Source organism: Phyllobates terribilis, unplaced genomic scaffold (genome assembly GCF_046119375.1).
Source record: "Phyllobates terribilis strain yellow unplaced genomic scaffold, ASM4611937v1 Scaffold_41__1_contigs__length_11206878, whole genome shotgun sequence".
NCBI classification, from domain to species: domain Eukaryota; kingdom Metazoa; phylum Chordata; class Amphibia; order Anura; family Dendrobatidae; genus Phyllobates; species Phyllobates terribilis.
Window position 1 is genome coordinate 10783027 of NW_027362801.1, and position 13645 is coordinate 10796671.

General features: G+C 40.2%; 1 protein-coding gene across 7 annotated transcripts in view; it reads left to right on the forward strand.

Moving 5' to 3' along the window:
* Positions 1–13645, forward strand: part of LOC141191427 (synaptotagmin-7) — a 691596-nt gene that overhangs the window by 537075 nt on the left and 140876 nt on the right. For all 7 annotated transcript variants that reach the window (XM_073661312.1, XM_073661311.1, XM_073661313.1 and 4 more), the window contains one exon: positions 3611–3746. In XM_073661312.1, coding sequence (XP_073517413.1) covers positions 3611–3746 — 136 coding nt within the window. The remainder of the gene's footprint in view (positions 1–3610; positions 3747–13645) is intronic.

A 13645-nucleotide genomic window follows, 5' to 3' on the forward strand; every position in this document is an offset into this window, starting at 1 on the left:
AAGAGGGAATGAAGATTGCAGACTGAAATTTAGTGCAATGTTATTAACTAAAGGTAACCACTAAATCATGTCAAATGTATCCACAGCCTTTGACTTAGGTGATTACCAGGAGATGGTATGTGTGTGTTGTGAGATGTCTTATCTCCGTGAGGATGAATGCTTCAAGGCTGAAATGTTCTGCGCGTCTGATTGTGCCGACGAGGACTTTATTAGTGAGCGTGTGTCACGTGCTGACTTCTTTGTCCCTGATCCCTCGCTGTTAATTCTGCCACTTCTCTGTAGATCACACTCTCTAATTGGGATATTTCTGCCTTTCTTTTTCTATGTTTTCTTACAATCTTAGCAGCTTTGCAAATGCTAATTTATTATTCATAACGGCTCGAATGCTAATCCCTCCCTAAAAATCTAAATGTGCTTAGGAAACCCCTCTAGACCACTGATAACGCACATACTGGCCTAGTTTGCGCATCTCAAATGTAAATCTACCACCTCCCAGGGAGCAGATCTCATATAACCATCTTTAACTACCCCTCAATAGATATTTCTGTAACATTGGCCTAGATTCGTCAAACCTGGAGAAGGAACATGTCAAAACCCCACTCATGTATGAAGGCAATGTGTAATAACGCAACAAATAGTTCTAGAGCTGTTCGGGATTTGGTTTGGGTTGTGCTTGGCCTAACATACCCTCCATATTTAATCTGTCTCTTATTTTGCAGCCTTGAATGTTGCTTACTCAATGTTAACACGTTTGTCTGCCGCTCTCTCCCTGTCTGCTCTCTACCTCACCGGTGTCATGCCGGTCATACTCACTAACGTTGACCTCTCTCTCATACAGCTGTCTGTGCATCCCCCCTTATTCCTCCCTGCTTTATTCCCCACCCCAACCCTTTCCAACTTTTCTCATTCGCCTGGATTTTTAACAGGGCAGAGATCCTTTTAGCCGCTGGCTTTGTGATACACCAGTGCTGAATCCTAATTTTGTGTAACCCCATGTCTCTTTCTCTTGTTCTGTATTCACTGTATAAGCTGATCTTCTCTCAATGTGCTAGTGCTCTGCATGCAGGGTCTGCTGCTTCTGTCCTTCTACCCTTTAAATGTAATGATGTCTCTGCTGACCTCCTCACCAGTGTCTAACCTCTGCTCCGTCACTTCACTCTTTCCCTTTCAGGGGGACTTTGGAACCCAAGAGACTTTCTCAAATTGTAACCCAATTTAACTGTACAAACAAACAATTGTTTTCACTTATGATGCATATATATGTACGTATACATATATATGCCCTCTGTACTTGATATACCCAAGGGAATGTGCTATAATGTGACCTACATTTTACATGCTTGGAAATTTACCTGGATGGACTATGAATTGCTCAGCTTCAACAGTAGTTTTCCACAATGACGGAATTAATTTATGTTTCGATTTATTCCAATTAAATAGTGCAAATTATCTCATACACAATATATGTGCTACACTTCAGGATTCAGTGGGAGGGGGCACCGCCAACAACATTTAGACAAAGTTAAAGCCAAAAAAATGGCACAAAAAAAACAGGGTTTTCTCTTATTTTCTAAGTAATAAGACAGCCCAAAATGCGTCAAATTTATTAAAACTTTTGGCTTTCAGGAAAAAGATTTGCCACAGGCTAATGTATTACGAAAAGTTAGTTCAAAAGTTTAAATAGTACCCAAACTTTTTTTTATGTATAGTTATTGATCAGCCTTTGCAAAGTTATTGCTTTTTTGTATATTTCATTACTTTATTTTGGCTGACAACTCCCTTAAAAGGCTCCTTTCAACTGCTGCTTTGGCAAGATCAGTTCACTGCATTCAAATAACTTTATGGATCATTCCCTTTATCAGTTTCTGAGAAAGGGGTTGCAGATAGGCTCAGAGAGGAAAAGTCATGTGCATAAATTAGGTTCAGTATACAGATCTTACTGAGCAGCAGATGGAAGATATTTCTAAAGGGGCATAAGCTAAGCTTTGAAACAGCACTGCACATAGTGTTTTGGCGAGAATTAATATTTTCCAAATCTGTAGATTAGTTACTGATCCATAGATTAGTTACTTTTAAATGCTTTCCTTAAGTACACATTTATAGAAAGTGCAGCTGATTTACTTCAGCTGCTTATTGTTGTCTAAGATTTGCGCTGTGACTGCCTACAAAGAAGAACTTCTTCATAATTAGCGTCTGAGCACAGAGCTATTGATATGGCTACTGTAGAGTCTACAAGTACCAATCTGGACTATAAACCCAACAAATTTGTATGCTGCCATGTGACTTAAGAAAAGAAAATAAGAAATCAGAAATAAAATATCAGAATAAAATAATAATAATAATAAATCAATAATAAATTAATATGAATAATTAATAATAATAAATTAACTAAAGTATCAGAAATAAAATAATATCAGAATAAAATAATGATAAATCAATAATAAATAATAAATTAATATGAATAATAAATGATAATAATAAATTATAATATCAGAAATAAAATAATATCAGAATAAAATAATAACAATAATAAATCAATAATGAATAATAAATTAATATGAATAATTAATAATAATGAATTAATTATAATAGCAGAAATAAAATAATATCAGAATAAAATAATGATAAGTCAATAATAAATAATAAATTAATATGAATAATAAATAATAATAATAAATTATAATATCATAAATAAAATAATATCAGAATAAAATAGTAATAATAATGCTAACAATAAATGAATTTGAAATAATAAACCAATATTAATATACAATAAATTAATATAAATTGAAATTGATTAACATTTATATTGATTAATATGAATAATAAATGAATAATAAAATCAGAAATAAAATAATAAATGTCATAAAGATAAATATATATCTTCTGAAATAAGGAAATCTAGATTGGCCAGCATTTTTAATCTGGATGCAATACATCAGCACAGATATGATGTGGTGTCTGACCTGCTGCATTGAACAGCTGAGCCTTGTGACTCCTAAATGTAACATACAGAAGGGAAACAAAAACCATGTTACACTATATGACTGAATAAACCCAATAGATAGCGCCAGCACGGGGGCCACGGCTTGGAAGCTGCCATGTCCAGAAAAACAACAAAGCCTCTAGGGTTTGTTATATCAGTAAATCCCTGACAGTCAGTCATGTGTGCGTGACTGCCAGGGCAAGGGCTGACATAACAAACCTTGACAGATTAGAAGAAAAAAAGAATAGGAAATACATAAAGCATCAGTGTAAATTATACAGTATGCCTTTATATTAAGATGTTCTACATAGCTAAAATATTCGACACATTCACGTTCCCATTTCGAATGGCTAGAGATAAATTGGCCTTTATAAAATGAAAAGTCCCCGTGTATATACAGTCCATCACTCATTTCATGCCTCCCCAGACCAGGCTTTCAATAAACATCTGCTAAATGTCACAGCATGTATAGCTTACTGACTGGTTTACTGCGGAAGGTCAACTTGGGAGAACTCCAATACCCTCTCAGGATCAATGGCTGATGGCTTCCATTAATTCACTTCCCAGGCCACGGCATGCAAATCCAGTGCAACTTTTAACGGTTCTTTCTTTTTCTTCTTTAAGATTACCAGCAGGTGCCAAAACGTCAAATACATCAGTGGTGCCGGGACAAGCGCAACCAGAAGAAGGTGACAAAAAAGCAGACCAACGTTCTTCAGTGTCAGACCTTGTGAATTCCCTGACCAGCGAGATGCTCATGGTGAGTACATTTGTCCTTCCTTGTTAATTGCCTACATATCCATATTCAGACCCGAAATTATATCCCAGGAGCTCTTGTCCAGCACCTTGGACTCATTTATCATATAGACCCACCTTAAAGGTGTTTTAAAATAATAAAGGAAGTACACTAATACACTAATACTTCTACCCTATTATTCTTGGACTGATCTTGTTGCAACTCTAACCCAATTCCTGCTGGTCTCTACTTCCCGATTCCATCTCGACACACCACAAATGATGAGAAATGTCCACTTAGCCAATCCGTACTTGAGGCGGGTCAACGCAGTAGCCAATAGTTAGAAGAACAGGAGGCTCAGTGGATAGCACTGTTGATTTGCAGCGCTGGGGTCCTGAGGTCAAATCCCATCAACGACAACATCTGCAAGAAGTTTGTATGTTCTCCCCATCTTTGGATGGGTTTCCTCCTTGTTCTCTGGTTTCCTCTCACACTCCAAAAACATACTGATAGGGAATCTACATTGTGAGCCCCCATGGGGACAGTGATGATGGTGTCTGTAAAGTGTGGAGGCATATGTTAGCGCTATATAAGTGAAATAAAATCAAGAAACAAGTGCGTAGAAAAGGCATTAGGAAATATAGACCATCGCAGGTTGTGTACAGTTCAGAACTAGAGGTTTTTGGGGATCGGAGAGTGAGTATTACTTCTTTTATTTGTATTAAGCAATCTGAACCATTTAAAAAAAAAGCATTGATTTATGTATGACTTTAAATTGTTAGTCTGCCCTATCCACCGCTCACAAAATTCAGTACCCGCCACAGCCTTGTCATTTGGTCTTTCTAGGACATACATGTCAAACACTGGCCCCTGGGCCAAATCTGGCCCGCTGGGTGGTTTTATTTGGCCCACGACACCAGAACCAACCCCCTATGTGGAACCATTATTTTGTATGGAGGACTATATGGGGCCATTATTCTGCATGGAGGACTATGTGGGGCCCATTATACTGTATGGAGGACTATGTGTGGCCCATTATTCTGTATGGAGGACTATGTGGGGCCATTATTCTGTATAGAGGACTATGTGGGGTCCATTATACTGTATGGAGGACTATGTGGTGCCAATTATTCTGTATGGAGGACTATGGGGGGCCCATTATACAGTATGGAGGACTATGTGGGGCCCATTATACGTTATGGAGGACTATGTGGGGCCCATTATTCTGTACGGAGGACTATGTGTGGCCCATTATTCTGTATAGAGGACTGTGTGGGGCCATTATACTTTATGGAGGACTATGTGGGGCCCATTATTCTGTATGGAGGACTATGGGGGGCCCATTATTCTGTACGGAGGACTATGTGTGACCCATTATTCTGTATAGAGGACTATGTGGGACCCATTATACTGTATGGAGGACTATGTGGGGCCCATTATTCTGTATGGAGGACTATGTAGGACCCATTATTCTGTATGGAGGACTATGCGGGGCCCATTATACTGTATGGAGGGCAATATGGGGCCCATTATACTGTATGGAGGACTATGCAGGGCCCATTATACTGTATGGAGGACTATGTGGGGCCCATTATTCTGTATAGAGGGCTATATGGGGCCCATTATACTGTATGGAGGACTATGCGGGGCCCACTATTCTGTATAGAGGACAATATGGGGCCCATTATACTGTATACTGGTTGGCCCGCGACTCTGTTCAAGTTTTTCATTTTGGCCTTCTGTGTGTTTGAGTTTGACATCCCTGTCCTAGGGGATACCCATCATTTACATATGATTGCATATATATATATATATATATATATATATATATATATATATATATATATATATATTTGAGCCTTTTTCCCCCAAGAGTTGCCTACAGACAGGCTGTCACTATAGGTAAATGTGGCACTGGTCGCATTAACCCACTCTGTTCCAGCGATACTGACAGTATGGAGGTCACCCTGACGGTCCACAGTGTTCCTAGATTAATGCTGAATCAATAGGCAGCCACTGAAAAAAAAAATGAAGTGGAGGGAACTGACTTGTTCTTGGCATAAATCCAGACAATACGAAGCAGAAATAAAATTCCAAAAAGTAATAAAATAAATAAATAAATTGAAAATATCTATAATAAATCTTTTGAAAAGTTAACAAGACAAACAGGAGGTAGAGAAAATGAACTTAAAGAAGACAGGATAATAGCAGTGGAGGAATTAGTACAGCTCTATACCTCCAGAAAAGCCTGTGAGTGACAGCGAGTATGTGTGGGTGCATGTGCGTGTAAACCTGACTTCCCGGCAGAAAATAACTGATTTGCCCAGAACTTACTGAACTATTAGTGATAAAATTATTAGTGGTAAAAGTATTGGTTATTTGGAATAATTGAAGGACAAGACCTTGTTTCTGATGCCTATTGGTACGGGACAGCAAACATCACATCGCTTTGAAGGCTCGTGCACATGGCCTTATTTTCAGTCCGAGTTCGATCCGACAAAGCATTGAATCACACTCGGACCAATGTTATTCTATGGGGCTCTGCACATGTCCAATTTTTTTTCTAGGGTCGAGTCTGTCCGAGGAAAAAAATCACACCATGCACGATTTGCATCCGATATTCAGAGCACACTCGGCCATGCAAGTCAATGAGTCCTTGGAAAAAATTGGACTGCACTCGGATGAAACAATGATGTAGTGAACAACCCCTTTAAATGTGCTCACTACATCATTGGTAGACTAGAGATGGTGAAATTTCTATTCGCATTTTGAAGAATGAAGGAAAAATGTAATTAGTAAAGGTTGCGTTCATCTGTATTCCTGGCAGGACTCATTCACCAGATTAGAGATTTGCAGTAAATCACAGTGATTTGCATAGAATTTTTAAAGATTTGCTCATCTCTAGTGGTCAGCAAAGAATATACGGAGTAGAGGGGTAATTAGTCCGAGGGGGAATCTGAAACCTGAAAACAATAACAAGCAATTCATCTTTCTCCTGATATGAAGCTATTTCTAGAATAGTGGATGCAGATAGTGTTTCTGCAGCATTAATAAAACAGATTAAATATCTCTGGGATGTGAAATCCAAACCAAGCTGTGGAAAACTAAGTGCATTCATTTTACCAGCAGCCACCGTGAGAAGCAAACTGTACGTGCCAGATCTCCATAAGTAGCATCCTGCAAGGGTTCGAGATGCGGAATATCTTATAAATTCTACATTTCTTATTAGTTATTTGCGGTTAATGAGGCTGGAAAATGTAGAAAATGGTTGAGTTGCATGAGCCCCAAAGCTGATTGTGGACCCGGGCCCTGCGCCCACCCGCTTGTTAATCTGATGCAGTGGTGTTGTCATGTTTTGTTCCTTCCCCAAGTGCGTGAGTACCTATATGCTGGATGATTTTCCAGTCTGTTTTTATTTCATGAGAGTAGATTTTCTTATTCTATTTTCTGTATGTAAATATGAGCTGCTGTTAAAGGGGTTGTCCGGGCTTTGGCTACAAGTCTGCAGTCACTGTATGTGCACAGTGCACACTGTGAGGATTCTCCAGTGCCGGCGCCGGGAGGGTGACTGCAAGTATTTGATTTCCATAAATGTGGTCACATGCCGAGTAGACGTGCCCAGCCCACTCAATGCAAGTGTATTGAGTGAGATAAGTCTAGTCAGTATGTGGCTGGAAGTGTGCAAATCACATGACTACCCTCTCCTGGCATCAGAAAATCCTCACAACGCGCGTTGTGCATGATGTGAGGATTCACAATACTGCAGTCACATAAAGTGACTGCAGACTTGTAACCAGGCAGGAAAACCCCTTTAAGACATTCAAAGATATGTTTTACAACATAACCATGTTCCATAGGCAAATCAACAAGTGTAGAGAAGACTTGTCCTTGACTTCTGTGAGAGAGAGTAGTGGGCATGCTCTGAGAACCGTGCAGAGGTCCTTGTGTAAGGAGTGTCTAAAAGGATGGAAGGGGTGCTCCCATAGCATAGCAAGTCTGTAACAATGCTTAAGGGATCACAACACCATCTAATATGTATGTTTCTTCTTCACTTTATTAAGTTGTGTTAGGTTAAGTTCCCACAATGAGTTTTTGGTGAGTTTTTTACGATGCATATTTTCACTCTGCAAAAAAACACAGCATCATACAGTTCCAGCAAGTTTGAGTGGGTTGTGAATTGAGTAGTTCAGGAGACCTCATTACATCAGATTGGAGCGGCACATTGACTCCCTTGTCAGAATCTACATCCAAAAAATTTAAAAAAATGAAGATGAAGGCAATAGTTCCAAGAGTCTTCTTATGTCAATTCTCCTTATACTTTCATTAAAAACATATAAAATAAAAAATACATGTTTTGAATGAAAATGTAATGAATTGGTGAAATGGTCAAGACTATTCCTTGAGATGCCCCATCCCTATCCTTTTAAAATATCTTTGTCTAACTTTACTAAAGGGAATCTGCCAGCATGCCTTTGCTATCTAAGCTGAGAACACTAAAAGGTAGGGGCTGAGAGCCTGATTCCAGCTATGTGTCACTTACTAGCATGTGTGTTGTTGTTTCAACAAAATCAGTGTTATATCAACAGGAGATTATCACTACAGGACTAGGTGTCTCATGCCTCCTCGTCAACGGCTGTGTATAACACCCCCACCACCGATAGGCAGCTTTCTGCCTATGCACAGAGTACACAGAAAGCTACCAATCAGTTCTGTGGGCGGCGTTATGCAGAGCTCAGCATTAAGAGAACTGCTAGATCTGCAGCAGATAAAACCGTGATTGTATCAAAATGACATCATGCAGCACAGTAAGTGACACATCGCTGGAATCAGGGTCTCATCTCCTACATCATTCTCAGATAACATAGCAAAAACCTGCTGAAAGATTCCCTTTAAGTTGTATTAGGTTAAGTTTCCACAATGAGTTCTTGATGAGTTTTTAACCTTGTGATGGTTATGACCTGATGAAGGGAGCAGTACACTCTGGAAATACATTAGTAAAATTGACACATCACTATCACTATTCTCATCATCTTCCTTATTTTCAATTCTTTGGATATGGATTGTGCAGGGAGGTGCAGGAGGTAAGCTGTGACATCACATACTGTGACAGGTGTGGTCCTGTGTTCTCGATATACTGTATGTAATGACGTTCTGTCAGTTGTCGCCTGGCAAGTCTAAAATGGCTACCGCGGACAGCCTTCGCGCAAGCCACTGCGATTACCAGATCCGAGGAGTTGCCCTGGCCTTCACCTTTTAACCTCATTACAGGGATCTGAACTTAAACAGGGGCCCCTGGGCTGGGGCCACGGAATAAGCTGCTGTACTGTGTTGCAGGCTGGCAGACATGGTCGGGTAGCCCGGTCAGAACCAAGAGGGGAAGAAATTACAAAATCAGAAGATGTAAGAATAAGAAACACAAGCTGAGGTCTAAACTAGGAACAATAATACTACAAGGATCTAAACAAACAGGACTAATCCAGAGGAGCTCAAGACTACTGTATATCTGGCAGCTTCCAGCAGAAAGCTGGAAGTTTAAGTAGGGTGTGGTGCTCTCCAATTGGCTGGAGCGGGGAGCTGATGACTCCATCTGGACAGTACACACTCATACTGTCAGTCTTGACGACACTGCAGGTTCCAGCCGCCTTAATCTAAATGGCTGGACAGAGTCTGCGCCATCCAGAGCTTTTGGGATCAACTACCTGGACAGCTCCTTCTGAATCCCTATGTTTCCCCCAGTAAAATAATAGCACATATATTCACCTCCATTCCAGTGGTGTTGGCACTGGCTTACCCTTCGGCCAGTCAGCACTTTCTCCACTCTCTTCTCCTACGGATGAACCAAGACATCCAGAAAAAATGACAGAGCAGTCGCAGCTCTCACTTCCCCTGGATGTAAATTATGTCTGTAGGAGAGTGAAGCCAGCGCTGATTGGCTGCAGTGATCGCTTGACATAACAATGTGACATAAGCCCCGGGAGAGCTAGAGATGACACCGCTGGAACAGTGTCTGCACCGGAATATAAGTGTAATTATTTTACCAGGGGGAAAACACATGGATTCAGGAGGGGTTGTCCAAGTAATGAACAACCCCTTTAAGATGACTGCTGAAAAGTGATCTCTACAAAACAGAAGTGCCATCTTATTTTGAGAGTGAAAACTGTCGTTTTTTTAAAAAAAATATATATAGAGAGTAAATTAAAGAATCTTTGAAAAAATCTTTGAAAAATGCGTTTAACATAAAAACCTGATTTATACACTTGGTCATTTTTCTGATGCACATTTTTTTTGACAACAGATAAAATGGTCAAGTCAATCTCTAGTCACTGAAATCGTGACAGTGGGGACCGGCTATAGGTTCTGACTTCTGCTAAGTTTATGTGAAGAATTAGCATTTCTATGGGGTGTGATGGGAAACTGATTCTGACATAATAAATTAATGTTAAAACATCAATTCATATGTATTTGACATCCCATAAGCCAAGAACTTAATCATGGCGCATCTGCATTCTGGTCCTATCAGGCTGTATAAAGTCTGCAATGCCCTGATTATTGATTGACATTGACTCAGTCTATCAAGACAGTGTGAACTGGCACAAATATTCTTACCTGGCGACACCTCACCTTTGTAGACGTGGACAGATGGGGACATGCTACCTCCCATTGTTACTGGATCCCTTCAATTTAATTATTATATTGTTGTCTTTTAATCCTAGCTCCATTATGCCTTTGAGGTTCTCCCCGAATCTCAAGGAACAGGTTCAGTGGAGCAGTGTGGGGGTAGTGAAACGGAAATCCTGAGTGTTATCTCATGTGACAGCCCCCAGCGGGGAGATCCAGTGGTCGTCAGTGAATGAAACATTACTATAAATACAGCGAAAAGTAAGAGTTCAGTGGAAAGGAGAACGTCCTCCTATCCACGGGGGATTTGTGGTCATTCTCTCCTGTTGACCACAAGCAGAAATAAACTAATAGCCGTGAAGACACTTTGCCATTTTGCCGCCAATCATCCAAAGACATGAAAAAGTCAAGTTAACATGAGCCCATTAATTGCAAAAATTGGCAACAAATATTCATTCCAAGTATGGGGATTTTCCGAAATGAAGTCTACCGTTTTCAGATACAGGTCTGTTAGCTTCGTGTAACCTAGAAGACGACTGAAAGAGAGAAAAAAAAGCTAATTTCTGGATAGTTTAACTCATTGACTCTGAGACACTGAAACTGATTATAAAGGAATTGGTCTCATAGGAGTCGACGGAGATAGAAGTCGTCTTCTATTACTTGGCTGGGAAATAAGCGTGATTGCATTGCAAGGTACAGGTGCTCCATGACATTTCACTAACATCAAGTATGAGCACAGTAGTTGGGAAGATCATTAGCTCTCTACGCAGATATTTCGCTTTAATGCACTTTACCATGAAGCACTACTATAATGAAACATCTCATACTGGGTTATGAGGGCTTAGGAATTCAAGCAGAGTCTATTTAAAAATATATGAAACTCAATAATGATCACATAGAAACTGAGATGGATGTTACAAGAATTAAAGACCCAAGCAATGTATGGCTTATTTCCTCAAATGACCTTCCTATAACTATCCCTCACAGACCACCATTACTAGAGCCTGAATATAAGGAGAGCACATGGGCAATTGACCAGGACCTCAACACCAAGGTGACCTAGGAGGCCTCCCTAAGCCATCCTCAACCCCAAACCAGGTCACTCTTACTCATGTATCTCATCTTGCCTATATCCGAGCCTGCCAGTTAATAATAGCATTTCCATTCAGCTTTGTTACCAGACTGGGCCCATGACCTAAGGGCATAACCTGCTGAAGGAAAGCCAGTACTAAAATTTAAGAGGCATTCCAAAAGTTTTTTTTTATAAATATCAACATTTTCTAGTTACTTCCCTCTCAGTCACAATTTATATAGATAGTTTAAAGGAATAACTGGCTTAATGGGAACCCGACAACGGTTGCATACACGCCCCCTGAGGAAGAAAGGGCGAAACGCGCGTTGGGGTGCGGGACAGCTATTCTACATCTCCCTTATCAGTTTGTAAGTACACCGTCTATTGGAGCCTATAGATTGTCCAATATTAGTTACACCCTTTGAATATATAGACTATAATAGGGTTATTTATACTATATTGAAAAGATTCATTACCCAAGTGGGATTTTGTTATATGTGCAATATTATATAATAAAGATATACCTTTTTGCATTTTACTGGCATGCATTTGCACTTTAATCCCAGACATCTAGGATATATAGACTTATATTACCCTTGATATGTAATTAGGAGAAATCTTCAGATTGTCTTAAGTGACTCATTTTTTGCACAATGCACTAGTCACTTTATCTGTATATTATACTCTATAAATTGATAATGGAGACTATTTGTATAATTATGCTCTGAAATTGATTGGTCATTATAATTGAATTTGTGGAGTGTCTTTCCCTCTCTTGCGGTACTTGGGTTGTCTTTTAAAAAAAATGTTCACGTGTGTTCAATAAAAGTACTGTGTTTGATGCAATACTCTGGTCTTTTGGGCATTTCTTTGCACAGACCCATATACAGGTTAATAACGGTTGCATACTGTCTGTCCTTGGCAACATGTGTCAGACTCGGGCAGCCTGATTTCAGGCATGTATGTTTGACTCTGAAACGTTGTGGCGTACTTTAAAAGCCGGCGGGAACCAAGCAGCACAGGAGACTATGCGGACAGGCAGGTCCCCGGCAGCTTCTCTCCATCCTCTGCCAGTAACTGACAGGTTTCTCCCTATATACAGATGCAGGGAGAGATCTGACACTCAAAGGGAGCAGGCGGGGAGAAGACACTGGGGATCCGTCTGTCTGACTAGTCTCCATTACAGCTTGCTGCCCACCAGCTTTTCAGAGTCAAACATAACTGGTTAAAATTGCGTCATTGCTTGATTGGTAGTTCAGGCTTCATTGAGGACTTGTAGTTCAGGCTTCATTGAGGATTGGTAGTTCAGGCTTCATTGAGGATTGGTAGATCAGTCTTCATTGAGGACTGGTAGTTCAGGCTTCATTGAGGATTGGTAGTTTAGGCTTCATTGAGGACTGGTAGATCAGGCTTCATTGAGGATTGGTAGTTCAGGCTTCATTGAGGATTGGTAGATCAGGCTTCATTGAGGATTGGTAGTTTAGCTTCATTGAGGACTGGTAGATCAGGCTTCATTGAGGATTGGTAGATCAGGCTTCATTGAGGATTGGTAGTTCAGGCTTCATTGAGGATTGGTAGTTCAGGCTTCATTGAGGATTGGTAGTTCAGGCTTCATTGAGGATTGGTAGTTCAGGCTTCATTGAGAATTGGTAGTTCAGGCTTCATTGAGGATTGGTAGTTCAGGCTTCATTGAGGATTGGTAGATCAGGCTTCATTGAGGATTGGTAGATCAGGCTTCATTGAGGATTGGTAGTTCAGGCTTCATTGAGGATTGGTAGTTCAGGCTTCATTGAGGATTGGTAGTTCAGGCTTCATTGAGGATTGGTGGTTCAGGCTTCATTGAGGATTGGTAGTTCAGGCTTCATTGAGGATTGGTAGTTCAGGCTTCATTGAGGATTGGTAGTTCAGGCTTTATTGAGGATTGGTAATTCAGGCTTCATTGAGGATTGGTAGCTCAGGTTTCATTGAGGTTTGGTAGTTTAAGCTTCATTGAGGATTGGTAGTTCAGGCTTCATTGAGGATTGGTAGCTCAGGCTTCATTGAGGATTGGTAGTTCAGGCTTCATTGAGGATTGGTAGTTTAGGCTTTATTGAGGATTGGTAATTCAGGCTTCATTGAGGATTGGTAGCTCAGGCTTCATTGAGGTTTGGTAGTTCAGGCTTCATTGAGGATTGGTAGTTTAGGCTTTATTGAGGATTGGTAGTTCAGGCTTCATTGAGGATTGGTAGCTCAG